General features: G+C 40.4%; 1 protein-coding gene across 3 annotated transcripts; it reads left to right on the forward strand.

Moving 5' to 3' along the window:
* The first annotated feature begins 5888 nt into the window (after window positions 1–5888).
* mmp16b (matrix metallopeptidase 16b (membrane-inserted)) lies at window positions 5889–21954 on the forward strand. Of its 3 annotated transcripts, none has more exons than XM_042430023.1 (11): window positions 5889–6516; window positions 8402–8550; window positions 8832–8846; window positions 9284–9400; window positions 10494–10798; window positions 13123–13284; window positions 13706–13923; window positions 14023–14161; window positions 15466–15616; window positions 17290–17405; window positions 18193–21954. In XM_042430023.1, exons 1-11 carry the CDS (start codon window positions 6388–6390, stop codon window positions 18552–18554), a joined length of 1863 nt encoding a protein of 620 aa, XP_042285957.1. In that variant the 5' UTR covers window positions 5889–6387; the 3' UTR covers window positions 18555–21954. The 3 variants fall into 3 exon arrangements, with proteins under 3 accessions (XP_042285957.1, XP_042285958.1, XP_042285959.1); XM_042430025.1 differs by lacking the exon at window positions 5889–6516 and adding an exon at window positions 7433–7552; XM_042430024.1 differs by lacking the exon at window positions 8832–8846.
* The last annotated feature ends 724 nt before the right edge of the window (window positions 21955–22678 follow it).

Genomic DNA, 22678 nt, shown 5'->3' on the forward strand with positions numbered 1-22678 from the left:
TGCCAAAAGATATAGAAAAATGTCCATCATTTAACCCCAGAGTCAAAGGTTAAGTGTTCAAATTGTTTGTTTTGTCTGACAAACAGTTCACACCTCAAATATATTCAATTTACAATGACATGAAACTGTGAAAAGCAGCAAATCCTGTAGACATTTAATAGCTTTAACAATTAATCGATTATCAAAATTTGGTGTTGATTAATTTTCAGTCGAACAACTAATCAGTTAATCCAGTGATAATTTCAGCACCGCATAAAAGCACAAGAAAGGGCAATTTAATCCAGCTAAACCCACTTTTTCCAACTTTTAAGTGCAGATAAACTTGATATTCACATCTTTGTGCACTTATTCACCAGTAAATTCAAATAAATATCAAAAAAATACTTTTTTTCTGCAGTTAAAAAGTTGGATAAAATGCATTTAGCTGGCTTGTCCTCTCCTTTTTCTCTTGCATGCAGCTGTGGTACTCAGTACTTAAATGTAAGTGTGAGATTAGATATGTCTGTAGTTGCCCCTAGCTAGCATAAAGCTCTGATGAAATTTCAATAAGGAATTACGCCTTTGATGTGACTACACTGTTTTAGTATTCATGTAAAAAGGAAAATATAAAATGTTTTAATTAATTTTCAGTGACCAACATGAATGTAATAAACGATCACATTAATCTAGAAAAGTAACCGTGGGGTCATCTTACAGACAAATATCTACTTTCAGTTACATTTTTATCACTTACTTTAATAAGACACAGAATCAGATGCAACTGTTTCCGGAGCTTTTTTAGTTGAAGATATAAAAGGTGAAGATGATTCACCTGAGATTTCAAACCTAACCTCTAAAGTTCTCATTGAATTTGACTCATAACAGCAAAGCTCCACAGTAATTTTCTCATCATTATTTCATGTATTTGTTGATGTGAGTGAATGAAAAACAGTCCTCAGTATCAGTGTCATACAGGGGTTGAATGGACAAAATGTCTAGACTGTTGACAGAGTGTCTGTCTTATTGGAGCCGAGTCTGATTGGATGTCAAGCTGCTTAAATGTGTTTGTTGTTGTACACAGATCAGACTCTATGGGGACAGGAGTGATAGAAATCATTTTTCACACTGGTGTTTATTTCATTACCGCAGCCTAATGGCTCAGCAAATCGTCTTTGGTTTTACTGTTGGAGGAAGAGGTTATTGTGTTGGGTGAAATTATGACCATTCTCCTCCAGGAGAAATTACTTAATGTGAGGCTAACGTTTCACATGAGAAGGCACAGCGAGCTATTCTGAATGCGCTGTGGATTTGATGCAATTGTCAGTTTGACTGTTAGCTTGAGAAACAGAAGAAAAATCCCTGTTCTCTGTCATATTATCAGTAAGGGGAAGGAAATGTTAACTGAAGGCGCACCATTAAGTGAGAACGATATTTGCTTCTCAAGGTCATACACTTTAAATGGTCCAACGCTCATAAAGAGGATCAAGAGAGGTCAAATATGTTTTTTTTTTTTTGTGAAAATCAAATTTCATCGTCATTCAGTGTTAAATAATTGAATCTAACTCGGTGGTTGGTTTTAAATGTTTAGAAACTATGGTTTGCCACATACCAAGCCACAATGGAGGCTCATTAAACGAAAGGAAAAAGAAAGAGATCACCTTGGCTTCTCACCAGCGCATGATTTCTACACCACTAGCCAATGTCTCAATTATGAAATGTTCCACAGAAAGAAAGAAAGAAGTCCCAGTTGTTACAGTCTTTCATATCACCACCCATCACTGTCCTGAGGCTCTATGCGTTTTACACAGGCCTACTCGGAGCCTAACAGCACAGTTGCTTGTCAGCCAAGCAGAAACACCAAACAAACACTGAATAATGGTCATACCACTGGGGATTCAAAAGACAGGGAGAGTTGTTGTGTCCTGGTATTCAGTACCTGGAGACACATTATGGATTAGTATGTATTAATTAATACAGGCACATTTTTGAGGCTTGAGTTCTTTCAAGTACAGTAAAAGCCTAACCATGTAATATTACTTCTAAGAGCATTTTATTAACTAATGTGAGGGAGTCTTATTAAGTGGTTCAGTGAAGCAGAAAGGTTATGTGACCGTGTTGTGAAGGGAGACCCGTTATCCTGAATGCCTGATCTCTGATCTGCATGACAGGGCCCATATAGACCAGCAACATCTGAGTATATTTTGGAAGACCTGCACAGGAAAGTGCCAACCCCCCTCCGACACCACCAGCACCACCACCACCGCCGCCGCCGCTGCTGCTGCCATTATTCTCTCTCCCATCACACGGAGCGTGTCATACTGTGCATGGTGTAATGATGAGACAGGCAGGACGAGCACAACATACGGGATCATATAGGATCGGCTGTCACTCGGAGGCGCAACATCTGCTGCATCCACCCAAACAGACGTCACACTGGTGATGTTTCAGAGCGTGAATATGATCATAACCAACAGCTGTGAAGATGTGAAGCAATGAAGAAGCCTCATTTCAAAAGGAGACATTAGCTATGATGAGAACAAATAGAGCTGAACTTCTGTGAAAAAACTCAACTTTAGGCTGAATTTATATTGTGTTAGAGATTATTTGAAATCAGAATCATATTGCATTATATTTCATTTTTGTTAATTCATTACATTATAATTCTCTAGGAGGTTGATAAGCAACAATATGAATTTATTGGCAATGTGCACAAATGATACAAAATAACAGGAAATTATGCTTAGATCTGGTTTCTCAGACTGAAAACACCTCCACAGAGCAAATCCATTAGATATATTACATTTCCTAAATTTATTCATAAAATTAAGTCTTCAATTTCTGATTACCGAGTGGTTGTTTTGAGTCTCTGCACTATTTGGGGCACTTGTCATTGCTGCCGTATCACGGACATGTGAGATAAGACTTGGATTAGATGTGACTGAATCCATGAAAGCTTTAATAATAGCTTTCTAAATCCTGTTTTCAGCAGTATGTTGAAAGGCCTCAGGCGTTTAAAACAAACTGTCAAGTACTAATTAATTGGGTTTAATTAAAGGAGCCAGTGAGATTACCTTGTATCTCACCATCTGCCCCACTGAAAGGAAATTATCCTTCAGCTAAACTTAAATATTTGAATGCATTGTTGTTTTTAAATCGTGAGTACACACATGTGCGCTCTTTGTTTTCTCAAGAACGATAAACCATGTCTTATTGCGCTGTGTTTTACCGTTTCCTGATGAGGCCCCTGCTCTTTGGCTCTGAGCCATGTTCACTTGCCAGAGCATGTGGTCTCCATGGCAGCCCATTGGGTTACAGTAAACACCTCAAAGTAAATGAATGAACCTGTTTTAATCCAATAGGTATACCTTTCTCAACGTCTCAACCAGTCACATCCTGTTTCAAAACATGGAACACCTTGTTCACAGTTTGAGTAATGTCAATGATTTCCAGAAGGTTCTGTGAGCACAGGTTTCAAAGGTAATGTCAACATATCAATATCAAACATGTTTATTTATATGGCGCTTATCTAAAATCAGTGAGTTCTTTACAAAAGCCAAATATAAAGCAATAAAACAATAAGAAACATCAAGTGAACAGTAAAAATGTAACCCTTATGTTCTGACCATTCACAGTATCCCCCCATATTTAGTATATATTCCAAATTTCTGAGCCACAAATATATTTTTCATTCATAAATAGCTTCTCAGTCACTAATAAATGGATGATGAACTCTTAATTAGTCTTTCAGAGAGCAGAGGGAGTGGTATTATTTAGATTTAATGCTATGTGTTTATGGAGATAAAACAATCACACTATATTATGGTCCTTTGACAGCAATAATGATTTCAATCAATGTGAAACATTTTTGAATGATTTTTCAGCTTTTGAATAAATATGGGTCAAATTAAGTTGAATCTTGAACACCCTCTATGTACAAAAATGTATATCAGGCGCACAAATTTAAAAAATTTTTTTTGTATACTCTGGGTCACTTTGGGAAATATCAGAAAATGTCAGGCTTAAAGTGGTATTTAAGGTATTTTCACTGATCTCAAATGTAAAAAATAGGTCAAATTTGACCATCATAAACAGTTCAATCTAATTGCAAGAACAAAACATGGAAAAAGAACTAATAGCATTCCAATATACTATTTATACACACACATACTCATTAGCATATACAAATGCACATGTTAGCCACTTAAAATTTAATGATAAGAATGGCTCATGATCACATTGGGTCTTTGGAAGCGATTTAAAAGTCTGATTTGATCATACCACAGTTATTATTATGAATATTACAGACAAAAGAGCAGTCATGATGGTTTATCCAACCTTTCTTCATGTGTTTTGAGGATTTTTAAAAGGCCCATTATGGATTTTCCTTCAGTTATTATAGCTGCCAGGGCTGCTGGTGCTGCAACCCATTTGATCCCTGGACATTTAGAGAAAATACGCGCAGGCAAAAATGTTCCTTTTGTGATGGTCTTGGACAGGATAACAATCCACTGTCGAGGCCAGCAGAGTGTTCAGTTTGATATTGTGAAGGTGTCATCTCTACCCTTTCACGCTGTCCTCATGGTTCATGGGGCTTTGACTATACCAGTGTGCACTTATTTGATTTGGTTGAGGGTCTGCATTCCCAGAGCTGGTGCCATGGCTCTCTTACAGTAAAAACATGGCGTGTCCCATTCAAATCAGTGATGAGAAAGTGGCCCCAACTACAGGAATCTCTGAGTCATTCACAAATGGGAATAAAAGGGATCAAAAAATTGACTGTTGGACATGCTGGCTGGAAGTGCAGAAATTGCACGTAGCCAGAAATCTGTCAGCTTGGCAGATGATATTAATTTTACTCCTTTCTTGTAGCACAAGTGATTGATAGAATGAGATCATGGATGTAATCAGCTCAATTTTCTTCTACAGGTAGTCGCACTCTGTCACAAGATGAGGAGCCCAACAGTCCGAGGAGATTTCACGTCATGTCATGCCACTGCCCCTTAAGGAGATCACTGTGGCACTTATGATGCCTGTAATGAGTGACTCCTTTTGGAAAGTCCTTTGACAAAAGACCGTTGGACACCTTGGAGGGTTTAAATCTTCACCAGGCTACTCAGTTCTCCTTGATGCCAGCTCAACACAAACAGATAAATAGCTAGAACTGTTTCTATGTTATGTTATCCTGATTTATTTGGCATATTAGTGCCACAAATACATACACGGAGAAAAAGCATAAACCCAAACACCTGCACTGGCTATATTACTGTAAACATAAAAAACCCCCTCAGTGATATGAAGATTCTGTGATGAGCCTCATCTCTACGCCTTACCATATGCCCTTTCTGCTTGTCATATCAAATCAGTTTCTCGACTCATTAGTGGGGTGGATTCAGGTTCCTCAGTGTGTCCTGTGTCCACTGAGATTTGCAAGCAAATAGCTGGCGGCCAGATTCCTCAGTGAAACACCGCCATCTTGTGGCTCATTTGCTTGAGGCAGGATGTTGCAGCTCATATCTGAGCGATTATAAAGTGCTATAGGAGCTATAAATGTCTTGCTGTCAGGTCGTCTGTTCTGGGTCTTCAGGCCACAGATCAACACAGGGGTAAACTGTGGGACAGATATTTTAAGATAAGCTGTTAGAATTGGGCTAATGGGAAGATTTAGTTCTGATACTCTGATGTCTGATGGTGCATGGTACAATGATGATGAAGATTGGATGACTGATTTATCAGTTATTGGCAAGGTGGAGGCTATATTTTGTTTATTATAGCGCTATTACGCAGTTTTGTTTTGTTTTGGGTTTTTTTGTTGTTGTTTTTTTTACAGTGCATTGAGGTCATTTGGTTTATCAAAGCATCAGCAGGGGAATGTAGGCTACATCAGTCCATAATCTGGATCCAACCTAGGCCTTTGTTTACTATCAGGAATTTAAGATCAAGCTTTCTGCGCGTCAAATTGCACAGAGCCGTGGCCTCTGCGATGTTAAAGTCAAACGTACAGGCAGTTCTTACGAATTGTATTTCATCTCTCATGCACTCTGTAGGGCAGCTCTCATGATGCTGCCAAGCAGCGCTGCGCTGTGTGAGAAATCAAAGCGCAGGCGTCGAGTCGGGAGGGAGCCTATCTTGCGCAGACTGGGTACTGTACATGGCCATTGATGCTGCTGGATAGATGTAGCCCCTGATGTAAATAAGAATGGCGAGGGCAGCGGGTCTAACATGCCGCGTTATCTCTGCTTGACATCGGAACATTTTATGCCACCATCGGGATTTTATAAAAACGCGGGGTCCTTTTCTCGTTTTCATCTGAATCTGCCTTGACAGCTCACCTGATGGTTTTCATTTGACACAAGAGCCAAAGCAGACGGGCGGCTTCTTCTAATAAACACTCGGGAAAAACAGGTCATTATGACCTTAGTATCCTCCAGTAAAAGAAAACCATCGGATTGCTTTTACGCGGCAGCTTTCTGCTTGCATTTTTTGCTTTGGATTTCGTGTGCCGTGTCCGGAGAGGAGGATCATCAGTTCAGCGTTGAGGTAAGATAAATGGCCTTCCCTCCCTGGCTGTCATAAATGACCGTGCTCTCTCCTCCACATCATCTGCCTCAGCGTGAAAAACATATATATTGACTCCCCACGCTGTCCGTGGGCACAATTACCATAATGCATAACATGGAGACATTGTAAGCCTATCAGGACGGCCCACGCACTGAACGGCGAAAATATCGCGCATTCCTCATTTGTAAGGTGCAATGAAACAGAAGGATGCTCATTTGAGGTTATTACACTGCGGTCCATGAGCTGAGGTGATCCAGCCCACTGATCCTAAATGTGCAACCCAGATATGATTGCACTTAGAGGTCTATTTCAGCAGGCAGAGATGCCTTACAGCACAATGTTTTCATTGCTAGATATAGTTTTGTGACAGGCCAGCGTGAAGTCAGACATGCTTTGGCAGCATCATGGTGTTGGAGGAGATTAAACATTTACAGACACAAGTTGCATAATAGGATTTGCTTTTTTGTACCTTATTAATTGATGTCATTTTCATCCTCACCACAGGCTCCCCTCCCACCACTCTGAAGAAATTAAATGCTGAGGCTGACAGTCACACACACACACATCATTATTCAATTTTATGGCTCACTGAAATCGGCCTGATATCTCTCTGAGAGATCTGTGCCTTTGAACAAACACAACACACACAGGAAACACATCCACAGGAGAGAGAGGAGGGAGGGAAAAAAAGGGATAAACAAGGCGTTTAGCTCAGCAGAAAGAGGGATAGAGTCAGAAGGGGGAGGGATGGACAGATTAGCTAGCTGGAGCATATCTCATAGGCTGTGTTGCGGTGATGGAGAGGCAGTTGGCTGGCGTGTGGACAGCTGTGGATAGCGTGGGCACCTCGTGGCCCTCAGCGTCAGGATTGAGTCTGGCAGTGACCCCTGGATGATGCTCAGTCTCACCTCTCTCCCCTGTATCACTCTCGCGCTTTGTAGGGCAAGCAGAGGCAGGGCCACAGTCCTGCACATGTTCACTGGCCGGCAGCCGCAAGACACAAACACTGACTAAGGTCACTAGTAGGAATTCAAATGCAAACAGCTGTACTCATGTCCGGAGAGCCTCTGAGCAAACAAACACAGATATATTTAAACCTGAACCACTGCTGGATAGACAATTAAAGCAAACAATTGACAGTCTATTAAGCACTAAATTAAAGCTTCTAAACATTCCAACTGCACAGTGATGTTAAATATAAATGTATCCACAGCGGCTCATTCTCTGTATAGTTGTTTTTTCTGCTGATAATAGCGATTGTTAGTTGACTGCTCATCCTCTTGTGAGATGCAGAATAAATGATGCATGGCCGTATTCCTATTGCTTTTTTACTATGGGACTGGCAGTGGATGAGAGGTTGAAGAAGGAAGTTGGTGTCTGGACACTTGCCAGTTTGAACTGGATAGAGTAACTCATCAAACAGTTACTGTTGTGGTGCCCTTCAGCAAGGCACCCTTAACCAATGCAGTGGAGGAATGTCTGTGTTTTTACTAGACAACCTACTCGCATTAAGTGAAATATAAATGCTGAATATACTGTGATAATTACAGATAATGGAAAGACATAAAGGGAACTGAATTTCGTTTTTGAAATAATACAACATAATACAGCAGCTTGGGTGATACATGTGCATTTTAATAGTGATTAACTAATTAATTATACCTTTACATTTTGACTTTTAATTTATCATGAACAAGTAAGTGCATCCTTGTGGTTAGGGGGACAGTTTGGTTCTTTCTCTTTCCTCTGAGTTTTCTAATAAAGGCAAACAGTCCAAAACAAGTCTAACCCTAACCCTAACCCTAACCCAAGTCTTAAAAAGGTCACAAAACTCCAAATCTTTCTCTTTCTTTCTTCCTGCTAGGGATGGCTACAGAGGTATGGCTACCTTCCCCGCACAGAACCGGGAATGTCCGTCCTGCGCTCAGCCCAAACCATGCACTCAGCCATTGCTGCCATGCAGCGTGTCTATGGTCTCAATGTCACAGGGACACTGGATGACAGAACCAAGGAGTGAGTATACACACACACACACACACACACACACATACACACACACATGTGCTGCGGACTTGCTGAGGTGCACACGCACTTTCATTAAGCCGTTGACCTCATACAGTACGAATGCAAACTGATTTATTTAAAATGCGGAAGAGATGGATATTAATATTTCAAATTATTAGTGAAGGACAGAAATAGAAGATGTTAACTTCTCCCGCCGTCACCTCGCCTGAAACAACCTCAGGTGAAGGTTTTAACACTTTTCCTTCTTCTCATTTTGCATGATGATGCAGTGATATCACGCTGAGGTGAGAATTAATGTTTTGCCTTTGTATTGTGTGTGTGTGTGTGTGTGTTTTTGTATTTGTGATACTCTGATGTGGTATGAATGAGAAACTTTTGATTTAACCCTCATTCAGGTGCCGCTCTTACACTTCATCTGATAGTGACTGTAGTTTAGTTGTAGTCTGCACAACACTCCCTCATTTTTCTGCTGTGATACTTTGGCACCCGTCAGGAAGAGAACTACTGAGTTCACTTCAGTGCTTTATGTTGTTTTGTGAAGGTGTTTTGCCTCCCAAATTTGAGTCAGCAAAGTTGAGTCAAATTCTCTTCTCTTCTCTTCTCTTCTCTTCTCTTCTCTTCTCTTCTCTTCTCTTCTCTTCTCTTCTCTTCTCTTCTCTTCTCTTCTCTTCCACTTCCTCTTCCTCTTCCTCTTCCTCTTCCTCTTCTTAACTGTTTTAAGTTGGATGCAAAAACCTCGCTGTGGAGTTCCGGACAAATTCAAAAGTGCGTCGAGGTCACGGAAGCGGAGATATGCTCTGACAGGACAGAAGTGGCAGCGTACGCACATCACCTACAGGTGAGAGACGGTGGAAGCAGTTGTCATGGCGACCATTGAGTTTAGCGGCACTTATTGTAGAGTTCAGATGTGCCAGGGATAATTTTCTCAGCTCTCCTCTGTCTCTCATCCCCTCCTCTTTCACCACCTGGGATCACATGCGCTGTGTTGTCATAGAGACTGCACATATACGTCACATATGAGGGGGCACACACATACACACACACACACACATGCAAAAACATGTTGGCACATCCAGAAACACATAAATTAACACATACATTCGCCCATGTGTGCTGTGAGTATGTTTACTTTACAGTGCATAAATAGCTTGCTGGCAAAATGAAAAATGGGATCAGGAAGGTTTTTTTTAAACCCTCTTCCAATTTTTCTCATTTATTCTTTGCTTTTCATAAAGCAAAACAAACAGTTTTAGCTGAGTAGCATGAAGATTGAAGGCTTTCCTCTCGCTCCTATAAAACTGTTTAAAAATCCTGAGAGTAAATTGTCCCTAATCTCAGCAGAAATATTCAAACTCTCATCTTATCTTTCCTGATTAAGCTCCAGTTTTTAATGGGTTCTGAGGAGGACCGATAAACGGGTCCCCAGCACAACTGCAAATTGACAGGTTACAGCAGTAATTGACGATAACACTGTCAATTTATTCAAATCCTTCCTTCCTCCCCGAATTTGAATTGATGAGCCACCTCTCCTAATGGAATGTCAATCAGTGCTGAGCCAGTGCTGCTGCTGACTGCACTTTATTCATGAAAATGAGTGGCAAGAGAGAGAGAAGATTTCCCTTTCCTCTCCGCCTGCCAGGGACTGATAACGACTGCTGTGTTAAAAGTTCAGTGAAAGCTGCCGGGCTTGAAATAGTTGTGTCAAGTAGAACTTCTTTTCAGTGTCTCCTCATTTTGAGAAGTAAAAATGTTCACTTGAAATTAATGGGATAACGAGGCATGGGCTTGTCTATTTTATTTTGTTCACATCAGTTTCAAATTATGTGTATGTGTGCTGCACTATTTACATCCGCAATTTATTTTACTACAACCTGCGGAGCATTTTCTCAGCCTGATAATGTCTATCTCAATCACTTATTTTCTTTCTACAGCATAAAAAATGTCACGCCGAAGGTGGGCGCCCGGGAGACTCATGATGCCATTCGGCGGGCGTTTGACGTGTGGCAGGGTGTGACTCCCTTACGCTTTGAGGCCGTTCCATACAGTGCCCTGGAGACTGGCAGGCGTGACGTGGACATCACCATCATCTTCGCTTCGGGTTTTCACGGAGACAGCTCACCCTTCGACGGGGAGGGGGGATTCCTCGCCCACGCCTATTTCCCAGGCCCGGGCATAGGAGGGGACACGCACTTTGACTCAGATGAGCCCTGGACCCTGGGGAACCCCAACCATGATGGTAAGTGGATGAGTAAATGGGCGTAAACCTGAATCCATGGATAGAGAAAGTGGTGAACGTAAGGAGTAATAATAGGTGACAAAGTGCCATGAATAAAGGAGTGAGGAAAGCATAAAAAGGGAAAAGCTAGAGCAGCAGAGTGGAAAGAAAACTATTAAAGAAAGAGATTAAGAAAATAGGGGAGAAAGGAAAGAAATGGAAAAAAGAAACATTGAGGTAAGTAAACAAGTAACGGGTGTGGAAGGAGTGAGGAAAGCATAGAGAACAGAAAAAAGGGCGGTCATTGGTAGAGGAAGATAAGGACTGATGGAAAGCAAATAATGGATATACGGACGGCTAGGCAGGAGGGCGATATGACAGAGATGGTATCACAGGGCAGGGCATGAGGGATGCTTAACCAAAGACAAAGAATGCAGAAATGTCTTTGATCGGGCTGTGCTCTGTAAAGACGCATCACCCCATCTGTCAGGATTTTGATGTTTTTTTCTGCATAATAAGCTCTTCAGATGACAGGATAGAAAGCCCTGCTATTTTAAGACATTGGTTGCCATCACATGATTATGGCTATTCTGTTTTTCTGTGAGTTTGATGTATGTTATGTTATGTTATATTATGTTAGGTTAGGTTAGGTTAGGTTAGGTTAGGTTAGGTTATGTTATGTTATGTTATGTTATGTTATGTTATGTTATGTTATGTTATGTTATGTTATGTTATGTTATGTTAGGTTAGGTTAGGTTAGGTTAGGTTAGGTTAGGTTAGGTTAGGTTAGGTTAGGTTGGGTTAGGTTGGGTTGGGTTAGGGTTAGGGTTAAGGTTAAGTTAGATCAGGTAATTATGTTATGTTATGTTATGTTATGTTATGTTATGTTATGTTATGTTATGTTATGTTATGTTATGTTATGTGTATATTCAGTTAAGTTATGTTATGTTGTTATGGGTATATAAGGTAAAGTTTTGGTTATTATGGGTTATGTCATGTCGTTATATGTTATGTTATTTTGGATATCGTTATAACAGGTTAGGTGGGTCATCCGAAGTTATATTTTAATACGTAACAGTGGCCCACATAGCATGTAATGTGGGTCACACAGCCAGTGTAGATTCTGGCAGGGCACTGCAGCCGCCCAGAGAGGGAGATTAGATCTGCCTTTCTTCAGCGTGCATCCAAACACACTTTAATTATGCTACCTACAGGGCGCCAGGCTTGTCAGAGCACCATCAGGCTGCTTCGCTAATACCCATGTGCCATACTCTAACTTTCTATCCACCCATTAGTGGGAGAGGAGGGTTATAGCTCACATTGTGTTTGTTCTTGGAAGCTACTTGCCACCCATCAGCTCCCTACCCTTTCTTTCTTTTGTTCTCATCCTCCAATGGTAATTGTCTCAGACTGCAAGTCAAATTCATGTTCACCCTTGTGAGGTGTCCCATAGTTATCCATGTGGACTGCTGAGGCTGTTTCTGAAAAGCTCCTGTCTCAGCTTATGTGTCTGGAAAGCTGTGCAACCTTCGATGGGCTTTCACAGCGGTGTAATTATAAATGTTGCATGTTGACATATGCGCTAATGGTAGCTCTGGTCTGTCTCCTGGGAGTCCTTATGGGACTTTTTTGGTTTGGTGGAAGAGGCTGGGTGTGTTAGATAAATGGAGGAGGGGGAGGTGTAACCTTTTAGCTGCTGGCTGAGGGTCAGTGGTTGTTCTGTACTGTGCTGCTGGCAGGAGTGGATATCATGTTTTAAAGGGCAACAATCTCCTGGGGACAGCTTCAGTCACAAGCTGTATGTAAATGCTGTACTTCTTTCTAAATCAGGTTGACACTATGAGCTGAGTGCTGACCATGGACACTGACCGTGACATTTTTCTTTTTCATTTGTGCATGTGTTTGAATGTGATACGAACTAGAACCACAATGTTTGCTTGTGCAAGGCTGACATTTGTATGCATTCAGGTGCTTTGTATGAACGTGTGTTTTCTCTGTTGCCTTGGGCAGAAATGTGAATGTGTATCTCTGCTCTCTGTGGCTAACATGAGGCTTATCGTCTGTTATGGAGCAAAAGAGAAAAAGTGCTCACGCTTGGCAATTTACCCCTAGTAATCTTTACTTGCATAGCATTGCACAAGAATAGCTTCATGGATTTAGTTTGCTCTGACACCAATGATTGTTTTCATCGTTGATTAATCTGCTGATCATTTGTTAATTATTAAGGAAAGAAAGGAGAAAAAAGGACAATTCTGAGAGTGCATTGTCATAAAACTGAGAAAAGTGAAAAAAAAATACAAGACATATATGATTGATTGTGTTTGCTGTCCTCATCTCCTCTTCAGGTAACGACCTGTTCTTGGTTGCTGTTCATGAGCTGGGTCACGCCCTCGGTCTGGAGCACTCCAACGACCCCACTGCTATCATGGCTCCTTTCTACCAGTACATGGACACAGAGAACTTCAAACTACCTCATGATGACCTACAGGGCATCCAGAAAATCTATGGTAACCCTCGATCACACATTAGTCTCTCACTTTAGTCTTTATATCCAAGAGGATGTGGAGGTTGAACAAATTAACAGTAGACAGTACTTAGAAAAACACTTTACAGCAATGCCATATACTTATTCTATTGATCCAACGGTTTTTTGAAGCTATATCACAAATTTGTACTTTAAAAAAATGACTTGAGCCCTGAAGTAACTTAATCTCTATTACAAATCCTGCAACAGTACAATATCATACTGGGTTGAATGCCAATAAGCAGCATTTGTCAGCTGTTAAATAGGCCTGGCAATCGCATGCATGAGTCAGCTAACAGAGCTCCAAATAGGCCAAATCATCTGTGCCAAAATGAAAGGTGCCTTGATAAAAATAGAGACAATGGAAGGAAGAAGAAGTACTTTTATGTTTTTTTTCTCTTTAGGTCCACCAGATAGAGCCCCGCAGCCTACCAGGCCCCCACCTACAGCCCCTCCTCCTCGCTTCCACCTTCCCTCAGACCCCCGCAAGCATGACCGCCATGCCAGGCCTCACCGCCCTCCACAGGGGGCCAAGCCCTCCAACCCCAACTCCAAACCCAACATCTGTGACGGAGGCTTCAACACCCTGGCCATCCTCCGACAGGAGCTTTTTGTGTTTAAGGTAAAGTAACATAAAGTAGCAGTAAACATGGATTCAGGTTTCAAAGCAGTTTGTGATGTTGATGTTGATGAGCGTGATGATGATTGTCCATTTCTACAGGACCAGTGGTTCTGGAGGGTACGTGACAACTCAGTAGTCCCTGGCTACCCCATGCAGATCAACTACTTCTGGAAAGGCTTGCCTCCCAAAATTGATGCCGTCTACGAAAACAGCGAAGGGAAGTTTGTGTTTTTCAAAGGTAATAAAAACAAGAGATTTGCCTCCCTTTTTTTGATTTTTTGTTTATTTATTTAAGGTACCCTGTGGAGTTTTTGGCTACTAGTAGCACTGTGGAGCAATGTTTTTATGCCTGCCACTTGCTTCACTCTATTCTGCTGATTGATAATTGGTGGCAGTAACATTCTGAGAAATGTAGCAATGTGCCAACAAAGGCAAAGGAAGAAGACAGCAAGCTAGAAAACATGGAGGTAAATGATGCAAGATTCAAAATATTATTAAAAATTGGCTTTGCAAAGGTTTTTTGAGGGAGGAAAAGCATTCAACTTATACACAATGTGTTTTGGTGAAAAACAATATAAACATTACTCTTGTTTGTTCAAAAGCAAATTTCATACGGCACCTTTAAATTTGAAATTTTTATTAGATTATTCTTCCAAGTTTCAATTTAAAAATATAAAATAAATCAAGTTAACTAACAAAAATGAGAAAAAGACAGATCACACAAACGACCTTTTAACCCTTTACCTTCAGTTACTGCAGCATTTGTAATATTTTTATGCTAAACTACAAGTGACCAAAAATACTTTCTTTTATTTATTAATAAAAAAATTATATTTTATTGCATACCACTACTACACGTGTATGATCTTTTATCATACTGTAATAGACTGGGTGATTGTGAGGTTGTTTTTGTGTTCTGTATGGTAACAGAACAAGTGCAGGTCCGGTACAGCCATCCGTCCATCAGGCAGATTAACATGACATCTGTCACCCAGTAGGATCAGAGTGCCTCATGCTTTATTTATTCACTCAGGGGGACTTAACTGTGTGTGTGTGTGTGTGTGTGTGTTTGTGTGTTTGTGTTTGTGTGTGTGTTTGTGTGTGTTTGTGTGTAAGTGTGTGAGTGCATGTGTGTGTATGTGTGTTTCTAGCTACTTACTGCAAGCACACCACCACACCAGCTCTCCTCACTCTGCCTGAGGCACTCATGATCAAACTGAATCAAATGCAACAATAGCTTCAATAAAACTCAAAACAAGTCTCAGCGGAGTTGCCTTCAGAGCATCATCTTGCTGCTTATTGTATTATAGATAACACTGCATAGATTTTCTGTTGTGCAGATATTTTGTAAATGAGGTGATACATCTGACCTTTGATATCACATGAAGAGAAATAAATAGACTCACTGGCAAAAAAAAAAACCCACACAGAAAGCTGGAATGAGCAGAGAGCCAGCGGTGTTTCATCTAGCCCTATTTTTGAGGTCATATTTATGATAATGTCTTTGTCCCAGAGCCGCCTAACTTTGTGTATGTATTTTAGGAAACCGTTTCTGGGTCTTCAAGGACACAACTCTGCAGCCTTCGTACCCTCAGGATATCTCGCTGTTCGGGAGCGGCATGCCCACTCAGAGTATCGAGACAGCTGTCTGGTGGGAGGATGTCGCTAAAACCTACTTCTTCAAAGGAGACAGGTCTCTGTGGAATGATTATTAGTACTTTATCTGTTATGAAGTTAATAACAAACAGTTGGGCAGAACTAGAATCTCTCAGAGCAGAAACAAGTACTCTGAAAACCTCAGATGCCTTAAATCTCTATTTAATTTTGTTTTGCTGACAAATTGAGTCCTTTTTACCAAATGTAGTCATTACATGTTTTAGCTTTCTCATACAGTATGTTCAGTAGTGTTCCTAGAGGCTCATTCTCATCTGTTCCTCTCTGTCAGTGTAATTCTTTTCTTTAACGTTGCTTTAGGACTGTTCCCTTTTGAGATATTAAATAATTTCACAGATTTGTTGATCAATGCCTCTTTAAGTTTGGCATAGATTCTTTGGCATCCTTGACGCTCTATAAGCTGTCGCATGTTGTTTTGAAAATGACGATTGCCTCTTTAACAGCTGACGAATGCTGCTTATTGGCATTCAACCCAATACGATCCAAAATTAGAGCAATGTTTGTAATGGTGATTACATAACTTTAAAGTTTAAGTGCTTTTCTATCAAGTATTTACATTACGTTGTGTAAATCTTTGGCTTTATCGAAGGTTGTACGATGATTACCTGTTACCTGTAGTCGGAAGTGAACTGAAACTTAAACTCTTTCCAAAACAACTACATCAGAGTGTCTGTTGTTTATGCATCTATGTGTGTTGCTGGGGTCTTAAAGTTTGAGACTATGCCAGTGTGACTCACATGTTTGTTCAGCTGTCATGATAAATCATACCCTAAGAGGTCAGGGGACCCTGTGGAGAGAGCTGACAAAATGCTTTGTCATGATACTGTCATCCCTCAACCTGCTGCTGCACATCATGACAAACGGGACACTCTGTCCATCGTCTGAAGCATGATTTTATCTCTCCTCCTCTGTGTGACAAGGTGGTGTTTGTTCTAATCTAAAGAAATGACACTATGTAGCATGATTTATGTGTGTGAGCACCAGTGTATGAAAAGCAGATCAATCACAACAACAGATCTGTGCTGCAGATAAACACAGTATGGATGATTGATTGACCGCTTTCTTTGGTCATGTGAATGAAGTCATTTGCTGATAATTACACGGTCAGACTGAGAGGGAAGACTGTCTAGCCGCGAGGTATAGGCTGTCACTGTAAACACATTGTATAGATGTCTAGTTCAATGTCAGATTTTGACATCTTTTATATTTGTCCTGGTCTCCTAGTCTGGAAATAAAGTCCTCTGAGCTTAGGTGACTTTTCTAGGCGAGTAACATGAACAATAAAAGAATCCACCTGGTAAATCTGACTCAAAATTGTCTTGCGCTGAAGAGCTGTATAAAAGATAATGGAAGATATTTGATTTTGGCACTGTCCCTCAGCGCTAGTTTCAGGTCTGAGGAATCATTTTGATGCTGGTGATGGTTGAATGAGATAGTACAGGGAAGTTAAAATTGCCTTTGTATAGAAGAATGACAAATATGTCTTGTGCTATAAAGTTAACAGATTTGGTTACGGTGACTTTGTCCAATTGTTGGATAAAAAATGTCATTAAACTCTGATTTGTGATTGTGTGTGTAGATTTGTGTATGCCTGCATGCATGGGTTGGCCTCAGAGGTGGCACATGTCACTACTTGTGTTCATAAACCTTTGATCTGTATTGACTGTAGTATTTCTGTCTGTCATGTTGTAGATACTGGAGGTATAATGAGGACATGAGGACCATGGACCCAGGTTATCCCAAACCCATCACCATCTGGAAGGGCATCCCCGACTCTCCACAGGGAGCTTTTGTGGATAAGGCCAATGGTATGCCAACTTCACTGACTGTAAAACCAGCTGCCAAGTAGTTTCACAGACAAAGATATGTGATACTAGATACTTATAAGAGATCAATCTCATTTCAAGAGCAAGACCTTCAAATTGGGCGAAGCTCTTTGCCAGAGAGATGTAATTTTGTTGTCAAGCATGTGTCGGTATTGTTTAAGTCTTGAATGCAACAACGTGACAGAAGGAATACAAGATGACAGAACAGCATTTGCAACAACTTGTGCTGCAACCTTCTGGTTTCATTTTCTTAGAGGTCAGCATACAGTAGCAGGTGTAAAAGGAGAGTGATAAACAATGGAAAACAGAAACTCAATGCATACAATGCTGTTGCAATACACTACACTCCAGCCAGTTATTAGCAAAGTATAATGGTTTTGCACGGCCTAATTTTGGTAAGAATTTGTCCTTCTAAAGACTCATTAGTGCCTCTGCTGCAGTCAGCAGTAAATCTGTGTTTTCTCCCTATTTTTCTATTAATTTTATATTTGCAGAAGATTTACTGTTCTTGTCACAAACTGGACTGCACCATTCAAAAAACCAGGGTATGCTTCGGTAAAGAGCTGTGAAAACGGAAATTGGTGCTCCTTATCTATATGCAACCAAAAGCATACAGCAGTGACAGAACCTTTATTTCAAAGATTGAAAGACAGTAACATGCTGATTTGACTGCTTTGCTGTGCTATAAAATGGTGCAAGCAAATGAAGAATAGTTGGTGTCTTTGTTCATAAAACTGATAAGTAACTTTCTCACAATCCCTTTGTCCAGGCTTTACCTACTTTTACAAGGGAAAGGAATACTGGAAGTTCAACAACCAGCTGCTTCGTGTGGAGCCCAGCTACCCAAGATCCATTCTGAGGGACTTCATGGGATGTGACGGTCTACCTGCGGACCCCGACTGGGACTGGAGCCCCCCGGTGGCGGAGGAGCGCCACTATGACAATGGCGATGTGGACGTTGTCATCAAACTGGACAGCGCGGGGGGAACGGAGAAAGCGGTGGCCATTGCTATCCCCTGTGTGCTGGCGCTGTGCATGATGGTCCTTCTCTACACTGTTTTCCAGTTCAGGAGGAAGAGCACGCAGCGCCACATACTGTACTGCAAGCGCTCCATGCAGGAGTGGGTCTGAGGGGATTGTTACTGTGCTGTATAAAGAGAGGTGTGAAGCTCTGATAAAGGTCTAGTTATTGCTTGAAACCCTAAGTACAGTAATTGGAAGCACTGTAAAGGGTCCAATACAGAAAGATTGCCATGTTGGCAGATTTTAAAACTGCTTGAACTCTTAACGTGCAAGCTGCAAGGGAGCAAAATGATCAGCAGAACTCGACTGAAGAAAGTGCGGGAGCCACATCTCCTATGTCTAACTAATATGTATGTATCTGCTTTGACTTTTTTCTGTATCCTGGAATGAACTCAATTAAGTGAGACAGAGTTAAGCTACTGTAAGTGGGACCTTTGTCTATCCTCGTCTCTGCACGCCACTTAAAAAGCCCCTAGCACTAACTTCAGTGGACAAATTAGATATAGGCTTCTACTTTACTTTCGTTTCTTAATGAAATCGCCCCTGAGCTATGCTTTTTTTTTTTTTTTTTTTTTTTTTTTTTTACATTTAGGGTCCCTGTAAAAGATGATTCATTGTGTGGAGGACTGATACACAGACCAAATATGACCTTATCTTCCAAAGAGGATTACTGCTGGATGTTGTTTTTGATGGGATGTTCCTCCTCTGCGGATCGAACATTGTGGCATCATACTCAGATTTTTCTTTTGCCATTTCTATTCATATCCACCCGTCTGCTCTGTAATCTGTGGGGATGGGAAGCAGCAGTAAGAGCTCGGAACTGAAGACTGTTGTGGCAGTCTGTCTCCAAAACAGGGGCCAAAAACCTCTCTGCAATAGTTATGAGACTGCCTTAATCACAGATTGCTTATACTCCCCCTTCTCTTTCTCTCTATGTGTCTCTGACACAGTAGGGATACAAACAGCGTATGAAGGCATTAATTACTGCCCGTAACGCAACTTCAAAACCAGTAGTTGAGGACAGTTTGATCCACAATGGGTTCATTGCTCTTGAAAATGTGCTAAACTGTGCTAACACCTGATGGCAAGTAGGCTATCATCTTTCATTTACTGCCTCACCGGAGGGTATGAGAGAGAAGGTTAGTTGGGTGTGTGTGTGTGTGTGTGTGAAAGAGAGAGAGTGAGAGTAATTACCCACACAATATATGTACTGTACTGTACTCTACTGTCAGTTATTGAACAGCTCCCTTTTTTCCCCTTGCCAAGTTTGGACACTAATACTCCAAACTGTGTCAGTCCATATATTTGAAACAGCTTTACTAATCCATCTTCTGTTTTGTACAAGGTTTGTAAGTTTACATAATATTTCACATAGCACAGTCACACAGAGAAGGGTGGGAGAAAAGTGAAAGGAGGATATAAAAACTACCATGAGACATATTTCTCAAGAAAAAAAAAACCCCCATCAACCTCGTGCTATTGCCCAGATTGCTCCATCTTTTCACCGAGTTGTTGCAAATAGCTGTTGAAGAAATGCAAAGTGAAACCGTTGTTATAAAAAGGAAACAATAACATGAACTAATAAGCAAAAATTAAGGATTTCAAGAAAAAAAAGTTCAATAATAATGGAACCAGGTTATTTTACACACTGTAATAACCATTATATAAAAACTACACATATATTTCATTAGATTAATGACTAACAAATATTTATAGAACTACACTCACATTGTTGAAATTAACAGGCATATTGGAAAAACCAAAACAAGCAAAATTAAGTCTAACATACTTAACATATATATCATGATCTATGATATTACATATATATAACATCATGCATACAACATATGATCAACACTGTCAAATCAGCAAAGTATGAGAAACAACTAAGTGAAATAAAGCATACAAAAAAGGACAGACTCTTACGATCTGAGGTGAGATAGAGTTAAGCTGAGCAGGAGCTTTTTCTATCCGTGTGTATTGCATTATAAATGCATTTTTCATGCAATACGCAGCCCGGATCCTATTGTCTCGTAATTGCCTTTGGTTGCCTGCCATACATATAATGATGTGGTCATGTGGTGTTTCTCAGAGTTATCCAGATGACCTGTCTGTGAGCATTCATGATGTAATTTTTTTTAATATATATATATTTGTGCTCCTTGTTTTTGTTACTCTTTTACTTGAAATGATCAAGTCAAACATTAACTGTACAAGACGTAATCTTTCATTGATGTGAAGGCAATGCTGTTTTATAGCATATCAGAGAAGGAATTTGACATCTTGAAATGTACGTTTCTATGAATTCTCTAAAGAAGGGTAAAACAATTGAACTGTGATGGATGGGCTTAACCTTCGTTAAATGTTGGTTTATCCCATCATCATTTGTGACCGTTAAAAACTTAACATAAGGGGCAATGCATGCCATTGTCAAGCTAAGATGTCTTTCATAGCTGTTGACCATGGATCACTCTGACATTGTGCTATTCGATGCTATTATTATGGTCAGATGAAGGGACGGATCATTGCATTGACAGATCCAACTGTCATCTTTTATAAACCATTTGAAATTACTAGCTTCCAGTCTGTCCTCCCCGCTCCGATCTTCAGACGAGAAGATGATAACTTGTCAAACTGATGAAAGAAAACGTACGCATTTTAAAGAAAGAAAACATCTTTGCTTTCCCAAGGCAGCGCCGAATGGCTGCGCACATCAGTCCACGTCGATTCCGTGACCACTGTAATTTAAGGTGGACGCAAAAACCTTCAGCTCAGTGTTGTGTGTGATGTCTTATCAGTTTGTGTGTTTGTGGTGAGGGTCTGATGGCTCCAGTGAGTGTGAATTAAAGACAGCCAGTGAGGAGAGTCGGTACTGTATTTATTGCTGTATTTATTCCTCTGTGCTCAGCACCTCAAATCTTGCTTTGCATCATACTGAGGGCAAGAAGCTGTCAATAAAGTGGGTTTGAAATGCAATGTTTTTATTTTTTTTCTAGTCTCACTGTTACCATGTAATCCTCCTCCTCCTGTTATTGCCTCAACAACAAACAATTCATCTGGTGTGAATGTTGTTTTCCATCTTAGAGAGGTAAAAAGGTTGCACATTGACAGCTGTCTTTTTAAATCACTTGAAATACCTGACATTTTAGATGTGGACTAAGTGCAAGCAGGAAGTGTCTGTGCTTCGACCTGTCCCTGTTTATCTCTGGAGTGCTTTTTTTTTTTTTTTTTTTGTCTGCCTTGACACACGCTGCAAAGCATTAGGGCTAATTTGGTATGTCATTAAAGGAAGTAGATGGGGCCGATTAGACAGCAGTCGATACACCGGAGAGTGTGGGTGTGGTAGAGACCGCAGTGGAGATTTTATACACCGATACATTCATTATATAGTCCAAGGCATAATGTATGAGAACTAAACGTATTGCATATGTACATAAAGGCAGAGTGTATACTGTCTGCTTGGGAGAATTTTTGTTTTCAATCCATCCATTCCATGGATAAAGAAATGCTGTGTGTTGTAAATAAAACAAGTGCATAATGAGTGCGTCCTCGTATCATGGTCTCACACAAACATTCAAACCAGACACTAGTGAAAAGTTTCATAGTCAACCTGAATAAACTTCTGCAACAAAGTGACGATTTAGATGCAACATTAAAGAGAAATTTATTTATGAAACTTGGAATAACTCTTGTTCAGGATACATTTAACTCTTAACAAAGCAAAGAACAATGGAGAACACCATAGTATATATTAAAGTTCAGCAAAATAAAAACACTACAAAATGCATAAAAGAAGCCAGATTTCTATGAGCAGTGGCAGAAGAATCTTGAATACTTTTTTGTAGGCTTTGATGTTCTTAATATTGGTGCCTTTACAATTAACAACTCAGCATGTACTGCTCATTCGTCACTGTTTCATGTCACTGATTGTTTTGAGGGCCTCATTGCTGATCTCTCTCTCTTCCTCTTTGAAGAAACAACAGATAGAAAGCAGCACAAAAAGGGATCAGGTAGATATTGTCTGAGACGCTGCTGTAAGTACGTATGCAAAGTGAATCTCATACAATCAGTTAGACTGTAGAGGAGGCAGCAGCCCTCGATGCATTTTGAGACGTGTAGGAGTAACAGATAGTAAGTACTACATTAAAGGAGCATCAAAATGTAAAATATATGCTGTGACATTATTACTTGCGTAACACAAATAGTGGTCTTTGGTTGTCAAAAAGCAAACC

Source organism: Thunnus maccoyii, chromosome 12, assembly GCF_910596095.1.
Source record: "Thunnus maccoyii chromosome 12, fThuMac1.1, whole genome shotgun sequence".
Classification (NCBI taxonomy): domain Eukaryota; kingdom Metazoa; phylum Chordata; class Actinopteri; order Scombriformes; family Scombridae; genus Thunnus; species Thunnus maccoyii.